Genomic DNA, 22,106 nt, shown 5'->3' with positions numbered 1-22,106 from the left:
GGACTGCTGCCTCCTACAGGCAGTTTCAGACCCATATGCATCTTCTCATTTTATGTGATTTTTGTCTATGCCTTTATAAACTTTCACTAGAGGAGCTACCCAACATAGTAGAGACCTTCCTTGTGTTTCCAAAAATGTCTCCCAGGTATCATTGTAGAAGCACATAAGCACATAGAGGGTTTCTAAAAGGGTGAGTTTTGAAAAGCAGAGTTTAATTTTGATTGAACACAAGGATGATGTATAGCTAATAAACACTGATCTGAGGGTAGGATTCATAAGGAAGAACTGGCATATTGTTCATGGAATGCAACTTCCACAGCATCAGTGTTGGAGGGACATCAGGGACCATCTAGTACAGCTCATGCCTGACTAAGAATCCCTTCTTATGACTCTTTCCCAGCCTTTGGACGTTTTTACTGAGAGGAGGACCTACTAGTTGTAAGGTATTCCACTGTTTTTAGACATCTCTAGTTTTCAGGAAGCTAAGGATTCTTTCTCAGGGAAAAAATGTTTTTAAATGTATACAATAAATTACATAGGATTACAAAAGAATCTTTGTAGATGTAATTTTTTTTTTTAATTTTTCATCATCCAACTTCACAGATTTCTTCAAATACATTTGCAGGCCTATTTGGGATTGCTGGTTCCCTGGTTAAGGAGTCTGGCTCTAAATATGGGATGATTAGGGCAGAGTACTGTGTGACTCTTATTTTCTTCAGTAGTACTATAGAAAATTACTTTCAGCTTTTAACGCCAAGCTTATACTTTCTAAATAAGTTTGTTTGTAGAAAACCAATATAATTGTTTTTTTTTTTTGCAAACGCTTTTTGCTTATTCAGGGCTCCTTTAAAATCTTTTTAAAAAATAAGATAGTAAGGTTTTAGCTTGTTTGATCTATGTAAATCTCTACTTCTTATACTTCTTTTAAGTGGGACAAACTAAGTATAGGGATTTGCTACCCATAGAAGAGCCAGGGTGGGTTGAGTGATTCAGCTGTCTAATGGCAGTGATGGGGGGGGGAGGAGAGCAGGGTAGCATCATGTAGGGGAAATTATAGGGCATCCCCTGATGAAGGGATGAAGGAATAGGCCAGAAAGCAGGTTCACTGACGGGGAGTTTCTTCCACAGGCGGCACAGAGTAGTGGGACGTGCATCAGTCAGAGAGTTAGAAGAGAGCTATATTTTTATTCCTGTGGTTGCCACTGACCAACTCTCTGATGTGGGGAAGTCACTTCATTCAAGTTTTATGCCGAAATGAACCTTTGAACTCTCTTGTCCTCAGTTTTCTAGTTGTACAATGAGGAGGTTGGATCAAATGATCTCTAAGGTCCTTACTGGCTCTAAAATTCTGTGATTCTGTTGGAATGTTTATGGACATAGTCATTTAGAAACCACCATTTTCTCTTCTGACCATTCCCAGGGAAACCAGGACTCTATTGGAACAGAAGTGGTGGGGTTTAAAGATCATTTTTTTAAAAAATTATTTGCTTAATTTATAAGAATACAAGTCATTCCCCTCTTGATAAATGATCAAAGGATATGAATAGGCAATTTTCAGATGAAGAAATTAAAGCCATTTATAGTTATATTAAAAAATGTTCTAAATTACTATTGATTAGAGAAATGCAAATCAAAACAACTCTGAGGTACCACCTCACACCTATCAGATTGGCAAACATTGACAAAACAGGAAAATGCTAAATGCTGGAGAAGATGTGGAAAAATTGGAATACTAATGATTGGTGGAGTTGTGAAATGATCCAGCCATTTTGGAGAGCAATTTGGAACTGTGCCCAAAAGGCTATGAAAATATGCATAGCACTTCTAGGGCTGTATCTCAAAGAGATCATAAAAATGGGAAAAAGACCCACATGTACAAAAAATTTATAGCAGGTTTTTCTGTGTTGGCAAAGAATTGAAAATTGAGAAGATGCCCATCAATTGGGGAATGGCTGAACAAGTTTTGGTGTATGAATGTGATGGAATACTATTGTGCTACAAGAAATGAAGAGCAGACCAACTTCAGAAAAACTTGGAAAGAGTTGTATGGACTGATGCTGAGTGAAGTGAGCAAAACCAGGAGAATGTTGTACACAGTAACAGCCATGTTGTGTGATGACTAACTTTGATAGACTTCTCAGCAATGCAAGGATCTAAGACATGTCCAAAAGTCTCATGATGGAAAATGCTATCCACATCCAGAGAAAGAACTATGGAGTTTGAATACAGATTGAAGCATATTATTTGCTCTTTTTTTTCTTCTATTTTGTTATGTATCCTCTTTCTTGTGCTTCCTCTATTGGTTCTAATTCTTCCTTACAACATGACTAATGTGAAAATATGTTTAATAGGAATGTATATATAGAGCCTATATCAGGTTGCCCACTATCTTGGGGAGAGAGGTGGGGAGAGAGGGAGAAAAATTTAAAATTCAAAAATATATGAAAGTGATTGTTGAAAACTAAATTAATAAAAAATAATTGTTTGCTTTAATATGGATAGAAGGGCACAGTTCTTGGAACTTGCCTCAGGCCCTAGTTAGACCTGTGTTTACCGCATAAAGTCCTTAGAAAGAATAATAAAATGGCATATAAATCAACATTATAAATATTGTCAGGCCTCCACATTATGGGAATTAGGTAGTAATGTGTATAATTCAAAACAGTGGCTAGTCCACATACTATTTATATTTGATTTAGAGAAGGAATTTCCTAATTTGTGGAGAATGGGAAAGGAAGAACAGCAATAGATATTTTTTTTATATTTAAAAATATTTTGTTTCTCCAGAGCATTCATAGTATGTCCTAGAGCACCCTGGTAGGAGCAGAAAACCAAATTAACATTTATCATTTGCTGTGGAATAGCCACAGACAGCCACAGAAGGAATAATTAAAAATTCATCATAAATACTAAAGGAAATCCATCATCAAAATGTTTGGAGCTATTCTGAGTATTCTAAAATAATAAAGAAATTCTATGAAATTGATATTATTGGAGCAAAAGTTTAAAAAAATGAGTAGATATCTGCTAATTACTATTGTTGTTACAAAACATAATGAAATATGTGATGTGGTATGACAATTTTTTGATCTGTGATCTTAGCACTGACACATTCTCTACAGTACAGGTGACAACCCATCCATGAAACTGTTTTCTATATACTTCCACAGAATTCATCCCACCTGTCTGGGAGAAATGACCTTCCTGAGAAATCTTGCATGCATTCCAGTGGATCATATGGCATGTCCACATCTATAGATTTTCCCCTCACTTTGTAGAATAGAATTAAAAAACCCTAGGTTATCTCTGCTGATGCAATTTCATTGATTCTTGATCTGTGATCTTTTTGAGAAGATCACATTATGCCATGGGAAGAGCACTGGAATTGGATCCAGAAAACATCAACTTTAGTTCTGCCATTGTTTCTTGTGACTTTGGACATCTTTGAGTCTGATGGGGTCTCCAACTATAAATGGCAACAATAATGCCTTTCCCCCCACCCTCCCTTCCTCTTTTTTCTTTCTTCTCCCTCCTTCCCTTCTTCCCATGGTGGTTGTTGGTGTCAAATGTGATCAGATTGTAAATCTACAGTATAAGGGGTTGGCAGATAAAATGCTAACCATTGTGAGAATTGTTTTTATGAAGGGCATTAATTGTCAAATGGTAAGCATTGACTAAATACCTACTATATACCAGGCAATGTGCTAAGCAACAGATATCCAAGGCAAGAATGAAAGTAGGCCTTTTCCTCAAGTAATCGTGCCTTTGATTAGCAAAGACAGTGTGTGCTTATGCAAGGCTATCCAAAATATACTCAAAATAAATACAAGAAAGTTTTTAGAAAGAAGAGAAACTAGCAGCCAGATGGATCAGGAAAGGCATCATACGTGATGTGGTGTTTGTGTAGATTCTAAGAGGCTGAAATGAGGAGAGAAGACAGACATGAAGCAGAGCCTGGGCAAAGTTTTGGAGAATGGAGAGAGAATGTTGTCTGCGAAGAATGAGGCTATTTTGGCCGGACTCTAGGGAGTGTGAAGGGATGTAATGTATAACCAGCCTTGGTTGAAGTCAGGTTGTCTGAGGTTTTAAATGTTGGACAAAGGACTTCTTATTTGACCCTGGAGTTAATAGGGAGCTGCTGGAGTTTATTGAATGTGGCAGGAACATGGGCAGACCTGTGATTTCAGAATATCCCTTCAAGGGGGAATACGTAAATTATGATAATGTCTGAAAGCATATCTCCAAAAGGTATTAAAGTTTCAGAGATAAGCAGATGTCTTGAGAACCATTCAGTGTGTTAGTAGCAAGAAATAAACCTAGGAAGTACATGCAGTAAAATTGACCATCTGCTCATGAGAGCAAGAAAATACCTGGGGGAAAAATGGTGTACCTTTTTAGTTGTAAATACTTTCTCTTTCAACATTGCTTGTTAATCCTCAGTCTACTACAAAAGCAAAATGTGACTCATTTTCCACTTATTTGAGCTTTTCTTTTCTCTTTATAGCAAAACAGCACCTAAGCTCTTTCAAATAGCAGAAAACTAAGTAATCCTATGCTTTCCATTCTTTACTTCTTCTGTGGCTATTAATCATTATGATTGATGATGAGTAAAGTTGAAATGAACTGCAGTGACTTACAGTTTCTAATTTATGGTTTGTTATTCTTAAATTATGTTGAATCAGGAAGATTTGTTGGGTGATAGTTTGAGTCTATTATTCCTCCCATGGTATTAAAAAAGCCCCAGAATGATGCTATTTTACTTAAGATAGAAACAAAAAAATCCTTTGGGTTTTAGAACTTCATAGGTTACCTTTCTCTCCACATTTTTTTCTCTTAATATACTAGTCCATCTTCCTTTCTTTAATGCACTCATATACTCCTCTCTTTCACTTTTGCTATACCCCTCTTTAATTGGTCTTCTTTCTGTATTGTGTTACAGTTTCTTTCATTTTAAGTAATACTCTTTACATTTCTTAATTCTACACTTGCCTTTCTCTTGACATGTATCTTTCCCTAAACACACACACACACACACAAACACACACACACACACACACACACACACACTTTATCCCACTTCATCTTTCCTTCCTCTTCTCTCTTTTCCTGTCCCTTTCTTAACATGAAATCCATTTATCCTTTTATTCAGATATTATTTTACTAAATGTTTATTAGGAGAGTATGGCAAGAAAGATTGAAGATTTAACAACTGTATTATAATCTTCCCATAATTGAAAATGTTGGCAGTGAGATTTCCTTATTATAAATTATTTCATATGAATTTTTTTCTTCAAGCAGTTGGTTCCCCCAGGGTGAAGGAAGCATAATGCATAGTAAATAGGCTCAAAGCCAGCTCTCACGTGGACATATGCTTTGTAACAGTGAAAGTAGTGATAGCTGACAGTGTGACTAGTGAAAGCCCAAAAGTAGGGCTTCTTTCTCTCTTTATGTTGAGGTACCTCAGGAGGAACTGACATGGCCTTGAGGTCCTTCGCCATCCCCATTGCCCTCCTCTAGATGTTTTTCACATTTGCAGTATTTTTCTTTACTTTAACTTTGGTATACATATTGAACCTGTTATTCCAGGACATGTGATCTGACCAGGGCAGGTTACAACTATGCTTGTACTTCCCTTTTCCTGGTAATCCATACTTCTCCTAACATAGCCCAAGGTCACATTAGTTTTTTTTTTCTTTTGACTACCATATTATACTCAACTCATATTGAGCCTGCAGTTTACTAACACTACCAAATAATTTTCTGACAAATTCCCTTTCGGAAAGTGCTTCTTCCATCTAAATGTTAGCATTATCTTGTATTTGTGCCGTTGGGTTTTTGGATCCATGTGCAAGGCCTTCCATTCATCTTTATTAAAATTCATGTTATTAGGTCTAGCTGAATGTTGCAGCATGACACAATCTTCATGGATTCTGACTGTCATTCACTAAATGTTAGCTGTCCTTCCCCAGCTCATATCGCTCATGGCTACATTATGCATGAAGTATGGCTTGTATCCAGGTCTTTCAGATGCAAAGGTCTCTAGGTACTGCTTCATCTTGCCTTTCACTTTGTATATAGTAAGTCTTTAATAAATACTTATGGGATTGGTTTTATTTGAAAAGTATGAATTCGTTGTAATTTGGGAATTGCTTAAATTGCAATCTATGTTTCCCAACATGTAATGAAACTTCATATCTTTCCTTTTTCTTTCTTCAATTTATAATTTGCTTTGAGATCTCAGTGTAAGTTACCTAAACAATAATATATATATTTAAATGTGCCCCTTTGTTTTGATCTGGACCTGTGATTTCATTTGTAGCACAAAATCATGTTGAGGAAACTCCTGCTAATTCTGGAGCTTACGATCTTAGGAGAATTGCCTGGGGGAGGGAGAGTTATAAAGTGGATAGAAACAATAATAATAACTTATATTTCTATGGCATTTGAAAGTTTTCATACCACTCTTATTTAATACCACATTATTTAATTTGATGCATGTTTTACAATTGGCGATACCTGTGAGGTAGGAAAAACAGGTTTGTTGTTCTTCATTTACAGTTGCAGAAACTCAGTCTCAGAGAAGTAAGGAGATTCGACCTTACTTGGTCTCATAGCTCTTAAGTAGTAGTTCAGATTCCAGGTCTTCAAGTATACAGATAGTACAGTGCTTTTTGACTTTCCATTTATTGCTTCTAATAATGGAAACACATCTTTACTTCTCTTAAATCATGAAATGATAGAATTTTAGAACCAGAGACTTTCAGGATTACCTACTACAAATGCTTCATGTTATAGGTAACTGAAGCTCAGAAATGTTGAGTGACTTGCCAAAGGCTCTTTTTTAATTAGTGGCAAAGCCAGGCAAAAAAAAAAATGTTCCGCAAATCTTGGTCTCACGTTATTTTTCTCTTATCGTGCTATTTTTTATTTAAGTAATTGTAATGTAAAGTCAATTAATACTAATTTTGTATGTATGTGTTTGTGTTTATGTGTATATGTAAAGTGTGTCTTTGGTGTCCCATTACTCTTAATTGCCCTTGTGGTAGCACTGTTGAATTTGCTTGGATTAGCAGTAATTTCTTAATTGTGCTGACAGAAGTTGATCTATTATTTTTCCTGCAGCTTTTCTGTTGCCTTGAGCTACTGCTTTACCTTGTCTCCAGGCCTCTATAGTTCTGCCAAGTTGCAAAATGGGGTCTTAAATGTGCATAGTGATGTCTAGGTATCATTGGGTCCATTTTAACTCTGTGATAGAACAAGTAAGAGTCCTGATATGCTGATTTTGAAAATTTCAGTGTATTGCAAGAAATCTGAGGATAACTACATTGCATTGCATTGCAGACAAGCAATTTCAGTCAAGTTTCAAATAAACTAATTGACTTTTAAGCTGATGTAGACTATTAGATAAAATTTTAAAAGACACGCATAAATAATATTGTTCTGTGATTTTTCTCTTTTTCTTATCTTTTTACTCTTATAAAAATATACTTTTAATAAAGAATTATTTGTAACAATATGCTAAATCATTAGCATTACAAATATTTTCAAGTAATTTTGATTAGCAATTCAAGTATAAACTTAGCTAACATCCTTAGTCAAAGATGAAGATTTTAATTTTTGCAACTAATACATTGTTTTGACTTAGGAAAGTTTATCTGTTAACTTTCTCTTTTTTGAAAGGATTCTGTGTATTGTATTAAAGTCAGGCAAATTTTGTTCCTCCACCCATGCGTGACATTTAAAATAGAAAGGAAAAAACAAGATGAGAACTTTTTCTCACTAGCATTATTTCCCCCTTTTATTGGCCTTTAAAGAAATTACATTTTAATTGCTCCCTAGCTGGCCTATTATTTATTTTTCAGTGTCTGATCAATGCCAAAGACAAAACTGAGTGATGTTTACCTGATTTTAGTGTGTATGATGGGGAGTAGATGGGAGAAAATTCACATTTTACTGTTTTTTGAGAAAGGAAAACAAGTATTTCAGTCCCCAGAAATGGTAATCTGTCCCAGGAAGAGGGTTTGGACCTACTGTTTCTTTCAGCATTCTGACTTCTTCTCTCTTAGCTCTGATAACGGAAGCCTTCCAGCAGACAAAGCTGGTACTATAGTGACTAGTGGGAGTCTGTAGTTGCAGTGTGAAATTTAAATTACTGCACAAAAGTGAAGTTCCTCCCTTTCAGCATATTTTAATCCATGTAAATCAAGCAAAACCAGCCAGAAATGGTTCTCAACTTAAAGCTCATGAATAATTTGTTACTGCATTGCATTCATAGAATCCCTAGAGGTGTGTATCTAAGTGTCTACAGTGGGGGAAGAAGTGCTTAGGAACCACTCTTTTCTTATGAGTGTTTGTAAATTGAGGTTGGGTGAAAGAGGAATTGTTGAGCATTCAGGATTAGAAAAACAACAAGTTTTGTTGAAATGGAGACAAAGAATCTTTGTGGATACTTTCCCATTGAATGTTTTGTAAAAGGCTTGGTTTTCTGATGTTCAGAATCAGGTTTATGGTCCAGAGGAAAAAAATGAGGAAAATTCCATACAAACAAGGAACTGAAAATGATAAGAACTTTCATTTTTTAAGATAAGACCTTGCAAAATCTGTCACTTGAGAAATTTGAGCTGTAAATAACAAGTTTTGTAAAATGCCAACTGTCCTCATATTCATCTTAGTGCTGTCTTAGAAACAGAGATGTGTTAAATTTAGTAGTCCTCCACTTTTCCTTTTAATCAGGCTACTGTTTTGTGGACTTTTCCTTCTTAATTATATGTATACTTCAGTGGAGAAATTAATTTACTAAAAACATTGCTAATGTTGCAGTGAAGGGATGACAACAAGGAAGGAAGGAAGAAAAAAAGGAAACAAGGAAACAAGCATTTATTAAGCACCTACTATGTGCCTGTCACTATGCTAAGTGCTTTACAAATATTATCTCATTTAATCTTTTTAAGAACCCTAGGAGGTAGGTCTTATTGCTATTTTACAGTTGGGGAAACTGAGGTAAGCAGAGATTAAGTGACCTGCCCTGGGTCATGAATTTGAGCTCAGGTCTTCCTAACTCCAGGCCTTGCACCCAATTTACTGTACCACCTAGTTGCATAGATGACAACAAGAGGCTCATACTGTTAGTAGCAAAGTCCACATGGTCATTTAGTAACCAGGAATGACTGTCATTTCATTAAATATAGCTGAGCTTTGTGTACCACTTGTAAATCACAAAATTTCAGAGCTGGAAGGGAGCTGAGCATCTAGTCTGACCTATCACCCCACAAAATGGTCATTGAAATATACCAGATGAGTAGTTATCCAGACTCTACTTGGAAGCTTCCATTGAGAAAAAACCTACTACCTCCCTAATTTGCTTTTGCAGATTCCACTTGTTGTTTCTAATTCTACCTTCTGTAGCTAAATAGAACAAGTCTAATTCATCATTCAATAGTATTTATAATAAAGATAGCATTTATGTATAGCATTTATGTATCAATTTAAAATTTACAAAGCACTGAGATTTCATCTCATTTGATCTCAAAAAGTCTTGGGAGAGGTGCAGCTGGGTGGTGTGCTGGATAGAGCACTGGCCCTGGAGTCAGGAGCACCTGAGTTCAAATCTGACCTCAGACACATAACACTTACTAGCTGTGTGACTCTGGGCAAGTCACTTAACCTCAGTTGCCTCACCAAAAAAAGAAAAAATCTTGGGAGGTCAGTACTGTTGTCGTCCCTATTTTACAGATGAAGAAACTGAGACAGACAATGGTTAAGTGAATTGCCCGGGGACACACAGCTACAAAATATCTGAGGTTCTGTTTGAACTCAAGTTTTTCTGACTTGGGGTACAACACTCTATCTACTGCAAACATTCTTACACACTGTTCCATATGACAGCCCTTCTAATGCTTAAAAACAACTAACATTTCCATTCTCCACCTTCTTCCTGCTCACCTAATACATCCTCTTGTGCTCCACCTGCCATCCCTACAGCCTCAGTGTTATTTTCTCCAGGTTAAGCAACTCCAGTTCCTTCAAATGATCTTCATTGAACATTGACTTGAGACCCTTCACCATTTTGTTTGTCCTTCTACAAAGCCCAGAATTGATCTTAGTACTTAAACTATGATCTAAGCATGATGAAATAATGGGGGAATGTCTTCAAAAGCTTTGCATCTTAATTCAATCTAAAGCTGCATTATTTTTTTTTGTCTGTTGAATCAGCCAAAATCATAGCATTCACTTATATTGAACATATATTTCTCAATAAAGTGTTTTCCAACCATATTCCAACCCATTTTATACTTAGCAGAGTTGCCTTTTTTAAGCCTAAATGTAAGAATTTTTACTTGAGGTTGGAGGCTAGATCTCTGATTTCATTGTTTTTGGGACCTTCAAGGTAAAGAAACTCCTGTCAGTGCACCTTCTTTGCAACCTAGAGAGTTGACTGGTGCATTGAAGATTAAATGATTAATTTAATCATTAATCTTTGATTAATGGTTAACATAAACATTATGTGTCAGATTTGGAACCTGAACCCAGGACTCCATGGCTTCAAGGTCAGATTTTTATCAACTATGCCATGATTGATTCTATAAGTTTGCTTGGAATGTTTCCCAACCTTCCCTATCCCCATCTATTTCTTCTTTTTTCTGGGTGTTCTATACTATATTCCTGGAATGAAACAATTTCTTTTATCTCTCTATTGCTTTTCATTCAAATACCTTGTCAAATTTCTTCTCCTTGGTTCTTGGATTTTATCACACAACTTTACTTTCTTAATATATAATGTTACATTATTCCTATGTTTATTTATCCTGTTTCTTTTGAATACACTGTACTCATTGAGAACCACATTCTGTTCATGGATTTTATCCCACTAGTCTCAGTGGTATCTATGCAGCCACTTTTAGGGAGCACGTCTAGTTCCTTTTGCTCATTAACTGAATTTTGATACCTGTGAAATTCCCTACCATGTTACGATCTTTATTCAGAGAGAATAAAACTATTCAGAGGTTTTTATCAACAAACCAGTTATAAGTATAAGAATCCATAGAGACCATAGCTGGGTAAAGAAAATTATGTTTAGGTGTGTAGATACTTCAATTGGAATTTTTATGGAAGGAAAAGCTTTCAACAGTGTTCAGTAGTAAATAATTTTATGATACAGTGATTAAGGTCATTTCTTCACATTGACAAAATTTAAGTTCTTGGAAAGGAACTTGATATTTATCATTTCTGGTGAATAAAAATAATTTCCTTTTGAATATTGTGGTAAATTATTATAAGAGGATTGATTCTCAGCACTTTCTTGCTTTAGTTAAAGTTCCTCACAAGGCATCTAGCATAAAGAACCAGGAATGGTGTAGTAATTGAAAAAAATATGTATAAAAATTCAAATTGAATGGTTAGAATGTTTCAAAGTATGAAAATATGTACTGTTTCAAAAGTGATTTAATAAAATTAACAATTTGACCAAGATATCATATTGATTTAATTATAGCATCGCAAGTGATTTTAAAACTAATTTTTGAATGAGTCAATGACAAAAATAAATGATTCTGAAAATTATGCCCTTGTGTATTGGATGGCAAATAAGTATCTTTGAAATTGTTGTTGAGTTAGTGTTACCTTGTGAATCTAATGCCAGGGTTATAGATGTAAAGGACATAGTTAAATCTGAATCAGAGGGTGTGTCACAGTATTACCTGAAAGGGCTTCTGACGCAGAAAATCAGCAAATATACTATGCACAACTTTTCATCTTGATTTCAGGCAGATAGATCCTGGCAATGCAGCTCCAGATTTTATTATTGCTTCCTAATGACTTTATAGGCATTTGCTTGGCAGTCTTTTAAAGTAAAAGCCTTGAGAGGTAGTTCATCTAGAATCAGAACTATTCCATTTGAAATTAGCATTTCAGTTTACTATCAGCAGCAGGGTAATAGGTGCTTCCTTAGAAACAAGGGATTTAGATGGTGGAGTAAAAGCAGTGACTTGCTTGAGCTTCCCTGCAAATCCCTCTAAATACCTGTAAAAATGGCTCTAAATAAATTCTAGCGCATCAGAATCGACAAAAAGACAGAATGAAATAAATTTCCAGCCCAAAACAACCTGAATGGTTGATTGGAAAGGTTTCTTGTGCTAGGCTGGGAGATGAGTGCAGTTCAGTGTGCGCCCAGCAGGCAAAGACCCTGGTCATCAACAAACCTGGAGCAGGGCTCAGGGGACTGAATCATGGGCAGCTGTGGCTGTGGCTCAACCCACAAATACCAATGACAACTTATAAAGTCAGTAGGAAAGGTCTGTCGGACCTTGATGAGATAGGGGCTTGGTCTGGCCCCAGACCTGGCACAGTCCCAGGGTAGTGACTGCTTCCAGGGTGATGGCTGCTTCTGGAGCTTTTGGCCCATAGGCTGAGGGGGAACTGAGTGGTTGATCAGAAGTGGATTTCAGGGATCTCTTTTCTGGTGCTGAGAGAGGATTCTCTTGCTTTGCCTGTGCTTGGATCTGGGTCACAGTGTGGGTGGCGATTCTGGGGCAAGGAGGAGTGCTGGTGTGGTAGAGCTTGTGATGGTGGTGAAGAGTTAATCCTCCTCACAGTTCCAAGGCAGAAAAGAGTGCTTGTGGTCACTCATAGATCAGAGCACAGGCTAGGAAAGGAAGAAGCACCTTTCCTTCGATCATACCACCTTGGAAGAACTGAAAATTTACAGGTCCCTAGAAGTATCTCTGAAAACAGCTGCACAAAACCTCCGAAGCTTGGGATAGTACATTCTCCACACTGGAAGCAGTCACTACCCTGGGACTGTGCCTTAACAAAGAGTTTAAAAGTCAAATAATTGTCTGCGATCATGAGCAAACTGTGCAAAAAGAGTCAGACCATAGACTCTTTCTTTAGTGAAAAGAAGATCAAAACATAGAACTAGAAGAGGACAACAAAGTCAAACCTCCCACATACAAAGCCTCCAAGAAAACTATGAATCAGTCCCAGACTGTGGAAGAGCTCAAAAAAGATTTTGAGAAGCAAGTAAGAGAAGTAGGAGAAAAACTGGGAAGAGAAATGAGATCATGAAAAACAAGTCAACAGCTTGTTAAAGGAGATCCAAAAAAATACTGAAGAAAATAACAACATAAAAAATAGACTAACCCAAATGGCAAAAGAGGTCCAAAAAGCCAAGGAGGAGAAGAATGCCTTAAAAAGCACAATTGGACAAATGGAAAAGGAAGTCCAAAAGCTCATTTGAAGAAAATACTTCCTTAAAAATTAGAATGGAGCAAATGGAAGCTAGTGACTTGATGAGAAATCAAGACAGTGTAAAACCAAACCAAAAGAATGAAAAGTAGAAGACAATGTGAAATATCTCCTTGGAAAAACAACTGACCTGGAAAATAGATCCAGGATAGATGATCTGAAAATTATTGGACTACCTGAAAGCCATGATCAAAAAAAAAAAGCCTAGACATCATCTTTTAAGAAATTATCAAGGAAAACTGCCCTGATATTCTAGAACCAGAAGGTAAAATAGAAATTGAAAGAATCCACCAAGCACCCCCTGAATGAGATCCCCATAGGAAAACTCCTAGGAATATAATAGCCAAATTCCAGAGTTCCTAGGTCAGAGAGAAAATATTGCAAGCAGCCAGAAAGAAGCAATTCAAGTATGGTAGAAACACAATCAGGATAACACAAGATTTAGCAACTTCTACATTAAGGGACCAGAAGGCTTGGAATATGGTAATCTGGAGGGCAAAGGATATAGGATTACAGCCAAGAATCACCTACCCAGCAAAACTGAGTATAATCCTTCAGGGGAAAAATGGATATTCAGTGATATAGAGGACTTTCAAGCATTTTTGATGAAAAGACCAGAGCTGAATAGAGCATTTGACTTTTAAATACAAGACTGAATAGAAGCATGAAAACAGGAAAGAGAAATCATAAAGGATTTGTTAAAGTTGAGCTATTTATATTCCCACGTGGAAAGGGGATATTTATGACTCATGAGACCTTTCTCACTATTAGGGTACTTAGAGGGAAAAATACATGTATAGATTATAGGTAGGTAGATAGATAGATAGATTAGATAGATAGATAGATAGATAGATAGATGGCATAAGGTTAGTCAAAAATGAAGGGGTGATATCTAGAGAATAAAACTAAGGGTTTAGAAGATTATACTGGGAGAAGGAGAAAGGGAGAGATAGAATGGGGTAAATTGTCTCACATAAAACAGACAAGAAAAGTCTTCCACAGTGGAGAGGAAGTGGGGAAACATAAGAGGGTATGAGTGAATCTTATTCTCATCAGATTTGACTTAAGGAGGGAATAACATACACACTCATTTGGGTATGGAAAGCTGTCTAACCCTACAGGAAAATGGGGGGAGGAAGGGTATAAGAGAGTTGGGGGGAATGATAGATGGGAGGGCAAATTAGGGGAAGGGGTAGTCAGAAGCAAACACTTGTGAGGAGGGGCAAGGTCAAAAGAGAGAACAGAATAAGTGGAGTGGGTGAAATAGGATGAAGGGAAATATAGTTAGTTTTTCACAGCATGACTACTATGGAAGTGTTTTGCATGACTACACATGTATAACCTATATCAAGTTGCTTGCCATCTCAGTGAGGGTGGTAGGGGGAGAAAGTGAGAGAATTTGGAACCCAAAGCTTTAAAAACAAATGTTAAAAATAGTTTTTACATGCAACTGGGAAATAAGATATACAGGCAATGGAGTATAGAAATCTATTTTTCCCTACAGGAAATTAGAAGGGGAAGGGGATAAGAATGGGGGTGATAGACGAGAGGGCAGATTAGGGGAATGGGTATTCCAAATACACGCCATCTTGAGGTGGGGTGAGGGACGAGATGGAAAGAAAATTTGGAACTCAAAATCTTGTGGGAATGAATGTTGAAAACTAAAAATAAATTAGTTAATTAAAACAAACCCAGCAACAAGAAGGGATGTAACCTTGATTTGAGATGTTGGTTGTTGAGCAACATTACTAGTATGTCACCAGCATATGTTGATAAACTAAAAGCACTCTTGATGAATCTTTTTTAGCCAGGTGATATTCAACCAATGCATGACTGCAGTTCTGTTTCATTTTGTAGATTGTCTTAAACTTTACTACAATGGATCTCTACAAGAGTAGTTTGTGCTGGTATGATTACATTGAAGTCAGAGATGGGTATTGGAGAAAATCACCTCTGCTAGGTAAGCTGTTATCTACTGAGTTGGCTGCCATTACTTCCTGTCTATCTATATTATCTTGAGACCTGAAATTTGTATTTCGAGTCAATAGCTTTTTTCTTTCTGTTACATACAGAAGCTCAGGGAATATATTTAAACAGATTTTCTCTCAGTGGAGTAATGTGTTATAAAGCAGAAACTTGAGGATGAGTGTGCCAAATGACAGGAGTGCCATAGCTCTTATAGTAACTACTTCTTAAAAGGATTTTGTGCGTTTGTGTGTGCGTGCATGTGTGTTTAAACCAACAACCATCATAGTTTTGATGAGAGAAATGGGGTAGTACTTTCTTTGCCAGTTCAGCAGTATGAGGCACAAGTTTCATTTGTGGTTTTACTGGGTTAAATGCACTGTCTCCAATGTTAACATTCTTAGTTAAGTTTCTCCCTGAGTTATTGGAGGTTAGGAGCAAACATTTCCAATTTGTGCCACATGGTGTTGTCCTAACTGGGCACAAATTAAAGCCTATTTGTTGCCAACTTTTAGATCACAGACCGTACCATTGACATTCATGAAGTAGGCAGTCTTACAGTTGTCTCCTGTTCAATTTAAGGGTGAGAGCAATGGTGAGTTTGTTTCCTACTACTGTGTGCCAAGAATTTTAAGAGATCTTTACTCTTTTTAATGAAAGAAACCTTGCTCAATTGCATATGCCCAAATTTATTTTATTTTTATTTTGGAAGAGGAAGTCTAGACTCATGATTTACATTGGCTTAGGGAACTCACTCAACCAATGCAAATCAGCACCTGCTCTACAATTTATAGCTTTAAGAGTTACCTGGGCTACCTGGAGATTAAATGACCTGCAAAGGAGAAGACGGTTTTGATGGTGGTGGTCAGATAGACAGTATATGTTGAGCAAGACTTGAACCTACATCTTCCTGATTCTGAGGTTAGCAGTCTACTCGCTATATGGCTGCTTTGAATTTATTTGTTTTCTGTGTGACTAAGTTTTGTATAACACTGTCATGTGAAAGTGACATCATTTTTGGGGAAAACAACAGATATACAAAGAAGTAGCATGGGTATTTTAAAAACACTTAATAATAGAAAAGAATAGAGCTGAATATTGAATTTTAAGGCAAAGCTGGGTAAGGAAAACATCATCCTGAGAGAAAAGTGATTACCTGCACAAAGTAAGTTACTTTTTCCAAAAGAGGCTATTATATTCTCAGTGAACTTAGCAATTACCTTCCCAGGGAAGTAATTTGCCAATCTTCTCTCTCCCTTTCCTGCCTCCTTATCCCCATAGCATACCAAAAATAATGTTTTTTCTTGACTTCTCTTGGTAAAATCTGGCTCAAGTCTTTGAAGGAAAATAAAATTTTAAAAAGTGATTTTGAATAGATTAAACTTTTGGTATATGGCAACAACATGTGTTTAGGACTTTGAGTGATATTAAAAATGTGCCTTTACATTGTATAGAATTCTTGTTCTTTATTGTTAACCATCAGAATCATAGACATGACTAGAGATAGTTTATCAATTTAGACAGTGAAGTATGTTACAAAAAGCTGTAGTCTCTTAGAGCTTGAATTACCACATTCAACAATCCCATTGACTTTTGTTTCTTTTAGGCAGGTTCTGTGGTGACAAATTGCCTGAAGTTCTAACATCTACTGACAGCAGAATGTGGATTGAGTTTCGAAGCAGCAGTAATTGGGTAGGAAAAGGTTTTGCAGCTGTTTATGAAGGCAAGTCACACTGAGTCTTAGAGATGACTTAATTTTGTGCATGAACCTGCTAACAAGAAATGTTTTTGGGGGGGTTTTTTTGGTTTTTTTTTTGGCAAGGGGGAGGAGTTGTTTTTTTGTGTGTGTGTTTTATTTTGTTTTATTTTTTGGTCCATTGTGCTAGCAGAGTGTCTATTCCTTTCATTTGAAATCAAGAATTTTCTGGAGCCAGGTTAACATGAAGCAATGACCGTATAAAAGGCTCAAACATTTTAAATCATAAGAATGAGGAAATGCAAGGATTCCTATTTCCAGTATCAGTGACCTTATAAATGAATATGAATCAGTCTGGAAATTTTTCCGAAATGACATAGCACTTCTTTACATGGCATTTATTTTAGTTCTCACACATTAAAATCCCTCTGCAGTGTTAGCAAAATATAAGGAAATTGCTATTTTCCTTTAGTGTGGTTTGGTTGACTCACTTTGCCAATTCCTCTATTGAGACCTTCTATCTCTTATAGGAAATTCTGGGGTTGTGGATGAGGGTGGGGAGGGAGAAAGTATCCTGGACATGTCTTGAGGATGCTTTGTTTAAATAATGGAGAGTTTATGAAATGCTTTGTTCTGTACTTTTTTTAAACAATAAACTGGTACTACATTTCCTGGCTTTGAAAAATAGTCTTTCTTTGCCAAGGAAAGAATAAATACCTTCCTTTTCTTTTAAAATGAATCTGGTTCTGCTTTTGCTAGCACAGTAGTTTAGGTAATTCAGAAGAGAGTTAACAGATTTCTTTTTTCCTTTAAAACTTTTACATAAGCAGAGGCCTTTTTGTTTTAAAGATTAGCTGTTTAGCAGTGAATTACTTGGTTATAATCTACAGATGTTTATCAAATGACCATAAGTTTCTTGCCAGGGACTTGATGTTTGCTATAAAGATTATATCTACCCTGTTACTTAAAGTCAATACAGGATAAAGGAGAGTTCACAGATTACCGAAAACATTCTTGGATAATAAATTTATAAAATAACCTTTTTCCCTCAACCTCTTCCTCTCAAGTCACAAACATATTTTTAAAATATGTTTGTTTAAAATATTTAAGGGAGGGGTTGCTAGAGACACAGTTTGCTGTGATGGGTAGAGGCTCAGCTGGTCTTGGGATCCAGAGATTTTAGTTTAAATTCTGCATCTGATACCTCCTGGTCTTGTGACCCTGGGTAGGTCTCTTAACCTTTCAGTTCCACAGGCAAGTCTGTAATACTGTAAGTTGCAGAAGAATTGCTGATTTTCATTGATTTAGAGAGCTTCTTTTTTAGTTCCCTGTGTCAATGGTGTCAAATTCAAATAGAAACAGGTCCCTTGCTGGCTGCATATTAACTTAGAAAACCACAAATTAACATTATTTTTGTTGTATTTTTATTTATTTTGTTAAATCCCAATTACATTTTAATCTAGGTCCTGCCAAACTTGGGAGTTTTGTGGGCTGTTTACAGTCCTCTGAGGGAGGATTTTAACATCTTTGGGTCTGTACCAATGGAATTACATGGTTGGGAATGTAAAGGTATATCTGAATGTAAAGATATATCTGAAACAGTCCCTGTCCTCAAAGAACATGCATTCTATTGAAAAACTGAATGAACACATAATAGTATATGCAAAATGTATATGTGAACACACACATATGTACACACATATATGTGTATATATGTATAAAATCTTCACACAACATATCCACACTCACCCAAGGTTATTTTTTTTTAGGTAGAAGCAGTAGCAACTGAGGGATCAAGAATGCTTCATATAAGAGGTAGACCTTTAGTTTAATTTTGAAAGAAGCTAGTGATTCTGAAAGGCAGAGATGAGGAAGGAATGTATTCCCAGTATTGGGAACAGTCCATACCAGGGGTGGGGAACATTTTCATGTTGGAAGACTTCATTAATATTTAGCTGTAATCAAATAAGGCCACATTCAAGAAACTTCAACTAGATATACTTAAAAACGCACAGTATTTTGTAAAAATCTAACTACTACGTACTTAATAATTTCAAAAAATGAAAACTGTTAATTTTAAAGTTAACTAACCTTTGCTTACTCTCCTGTAGAGTAAGATAGGTTTTTATATCCAATTGAGTGTGTATGTTATTCCTTCTTTGAGCTAGTTCTGATGAGAGTAAAGTTCACTTACTCCCCAATCACCTCCTCTCTCTTTCCCTCCACCGTGAAAGCTTTTTCTTGCCTCTTTTATGTGAAATAATTTTCCTCATTCTACCTCTCCTTTTCTCTATCTCCCAGTACATTCCTAACTTTTAACCCTTAATTCTTTTTTTATATATTATCCCTTCATATTCAACTCATACCTGTGATCTCTGTCTGTGTATACTACTTCTAACTACCCTAATACTCTGGTCTTTTCATCAAGAATGCTTGAAAGACCTCTATCACATTGAATATCCAATTTTCCCCTGAAGGATTATGCTCAGTTTTGCTGGGTAGGTGATTCTTGTTTGTAATCTTGGTTCCTTTGTCCTCTAGAATATCATATTCCAAGGCCTCAGATCCTTTAACGTAGAAGCTGCTAAATCTTGTGTTATCCCATGACTCCACCATACTCGAATTGTTTCTTTCTGTATGCTTGCAATATTTTCTTCTCGATATGAGAACTTGGGAATTTGGCTATAATAGTGTTGGTAGTTTTCTTTTTGGGATCTCTTTCAGGAGGTTATCAGTGGATTTTTTCAATTTCTATTTTACTCTCTAGATATAAGATATTAGGGCAGTTTTCCTTGATAATTTCTTGAAAGATGATGTCTAGGCTCTTTTTTTGATCATGGCTTTCAAGTAGTCCAATAATTTTAAAATTATCTCTCCTGGATCTGTTTTCCAAGTCAGTTGCTTTTCCATTAAGTCATTTCACATTGTCTTCCTTTTTTTCATAATGTTAAAATTTTTTGGTTTTGCTTTCTTGTTTTCTTATAAAGTCATTAGCTTCCATTTGCTTCATTCTAATTTTTGAGAAATTATTTCCTTCAGTGAACTTTTGGATTCCTTTTCCATTTGGCCAACTATGATTTTTAAGATGTTCTTCTCCTTGTTGGCTTTTTGGGCCTCTTTTTACAATTTGGCCTGGTCTTTTTTTTAAGGTATTATTTTCTTCAGTATTTTTGTGTCTCCTTTACCAAGCTGTTGATGTATTTTTCATGATTTTCTTGCATCATTCTCATTTCTCTTACCAATTTTTACTCTCCATTTCTTACTTGATTTTCAAAATCCACTTTGAACTCTTCCATGGACTGAGACCAATTCATATTTTTCTTGGAGGCTTTGAATGTAGGAGCTTTGACTTTGTTGTCTTCTTTTCAGTGTGTGTTTTGGTGTGCTTTGTCCCCATAATAACTTTCTATAGTCAAGAGTTTTTTTCCCCTATTGTTTGCTCATTTTCATAGCTTATTACTGGGCTTGAACTATTTGTTAAAGTAGGAATTTGCTTCTAGGGTAGAAGGCTCAATGTCCCAAGCCTCAGGGATTTTCTTCAGCTGTTTTCAGAGATACTTCTAGGGATCTATAAGTTTTCAGTTCCTCCAATGTGGTGTGATGTAAGAAGAGGTGTTTACTCCTGTCCTGGCCTGTGCTCTGGTCTGTGAGTGGTCACAAGCACTCTTTTCTGTCCTGGAACTGTGACCAGTGTTACTGCTCCCCTGTGGCCATAAGTTCTGCTGTGCTATTACTCCTACTCACTTTGGGACTGCCACCCAGGACTGTGACCCAGACTCGAGTATGTGCAAAGCAACAGAATCCTGCCTCAGTACTAGCAAAAAGACCCTTGTAATCTCTTTCTAAGAAGTTGTTCAACCCCCTTACTGTTTGTGTCCTGAGAGCTCTGGAAACAGCTGCTGCCACTGCCACTGCCACTGCCACTTCTGATTTAGTCACTCCCAGTGCCTGCTCCTGGTTTGCTGTGGGCCAAGGCTGTGCTGGCACAGCATGTGCTAGACTGCACTGTACTCTCACCCAGGTGTGACAGACCTCTCCTGCTGACTTTGCAAGTTGTCTTTAGTGTCTGTAGGCTGAAAGGTCTGGAAACTGTCACTGCTGCCTGCAATTCAGTTGCCCCAAGGCCTGCTCTGGGTTTGCTGGGGTATGGGCCTGTGCTCAGCTGTGCTCTTGTTTCACTCTGGTGCAACAGACTTTCCTGCTGACTTTCCAAGTTGTCTTGAGCTGGAAATTTGTTTCACTCTGTCTTTTTGTAGATTCTGCTGATCTAGAATTCCTTTAAGTCATTTTTAAAAGATATTTGCCTTTACTCTGCCATCTTCCAATTGGATCTTTCTTAGCATCAAACAATATCATTTACTGAGAGCTCAGTTAATTCCATCTGTAGTTTTTTAATACCTTGGTCATATCAACTAGGTGAGGCCAAAATGCTAATTTGAGTGTGATGTCATCATTCTTAAAGTCAGTGGACTTTATATTGTATTCTGCAATTAGTAGGTCTATAACAGTTGTGTATTCCTCAAATGATTCATATATATCATTCTGCTCATAGATGACCTTTGCTAACTGGGGAAAATGTTCATCTATAATTTCCTTTTGAAGAACTGTTTTGAAAAAAGATAGCTTTTTTCAAAGTGCTTGGATATTTTTTGCCACATATCATGTGTAGACTTGGTTTTACCTTGCAAAGAAATATTCAAGTCATTTTGATTTGACATGATATCACACAGAAATTCAACATTCCTGCAGAATGTTCTTTCAGTAATTCACATTGTTGATTCTGTTCTTCATGAAATTTAGCTATCTATTCTCATATAGATAAATTTTGGTTAACACCTGTCCCTGAGAGAGCCCACGCACTTTAGAATGATATGGGAAATCCACACTGAATACCTCATCATTCATCTTTAGCATGTTACAAAACTGATGATACTGTGTTGCACTGGAATGAATACAGTTAACAATGCTTTTAACTTGTTGTAAAGTGTCACTTAAAATAGTAGCTTTAAGCACAGATTTTACTGATGATGATGCTGATACAATGGAAAGAAATGAGAACATCTGGATCTGTCAATACTTTTTTTTTTAATCTGTGCAGTAAAACCTTCATGTTTTCCTGCCATCAAAGGTGCACTGTCTACAGATATACCCACTAAATTTACCAAATTCAGTCTAACTTCACAACATTTATCTTGAAAGTTGT

At 36.4% G+C, this 22,106-nt stretch overlaps 1 protein-coding gene across 2 annotated transcripts in view; it reads left to right on the top strand.

Moving 5' to 3' along the window:
- Positions 1–22,106, top strand: part of TLL1 (tolloid like 1) — a 327,523-nt gene that overhangs the window by 214,012 nt on the left and 91,405 nt on the right. For both annotated transcript variants that reach the window (XM_020976340.2, XM_020976342.2), the window contains exons 11-12: positions 15,100–15,202; positions 16,814–16,930. In XM_020976340.2, the coding sequence (XP_020831999.1) occupies positions 15,100–15,202; positions 16,814–16,930 (220 nt within the window). The remainder of the gene's footprint in view (positions 1–15,099; positions 15,203–16,813; positions 16,931–22,106) is intronic.

Source organism: Phascolarctos cinereus, unplaced genomic scaffold (assembly GCF_003287225.1).
Source record: "Phascolarctos cinereus isolate Bilbo 61053 unplaced genomic scaffold, phaCin_HiC Scaffold_9;HRSCAF=440, whole genome shotgun sequence".
NCBI lineage: Eukaryota > Metazoa > Chordata > Mammalia > Diprotodontia > Phascolarctidae > Phascolarctos > Phascolarctos cinereus.
This window is presented reverse-complemented; position numbering and strand designations above follow the sequence as displayed.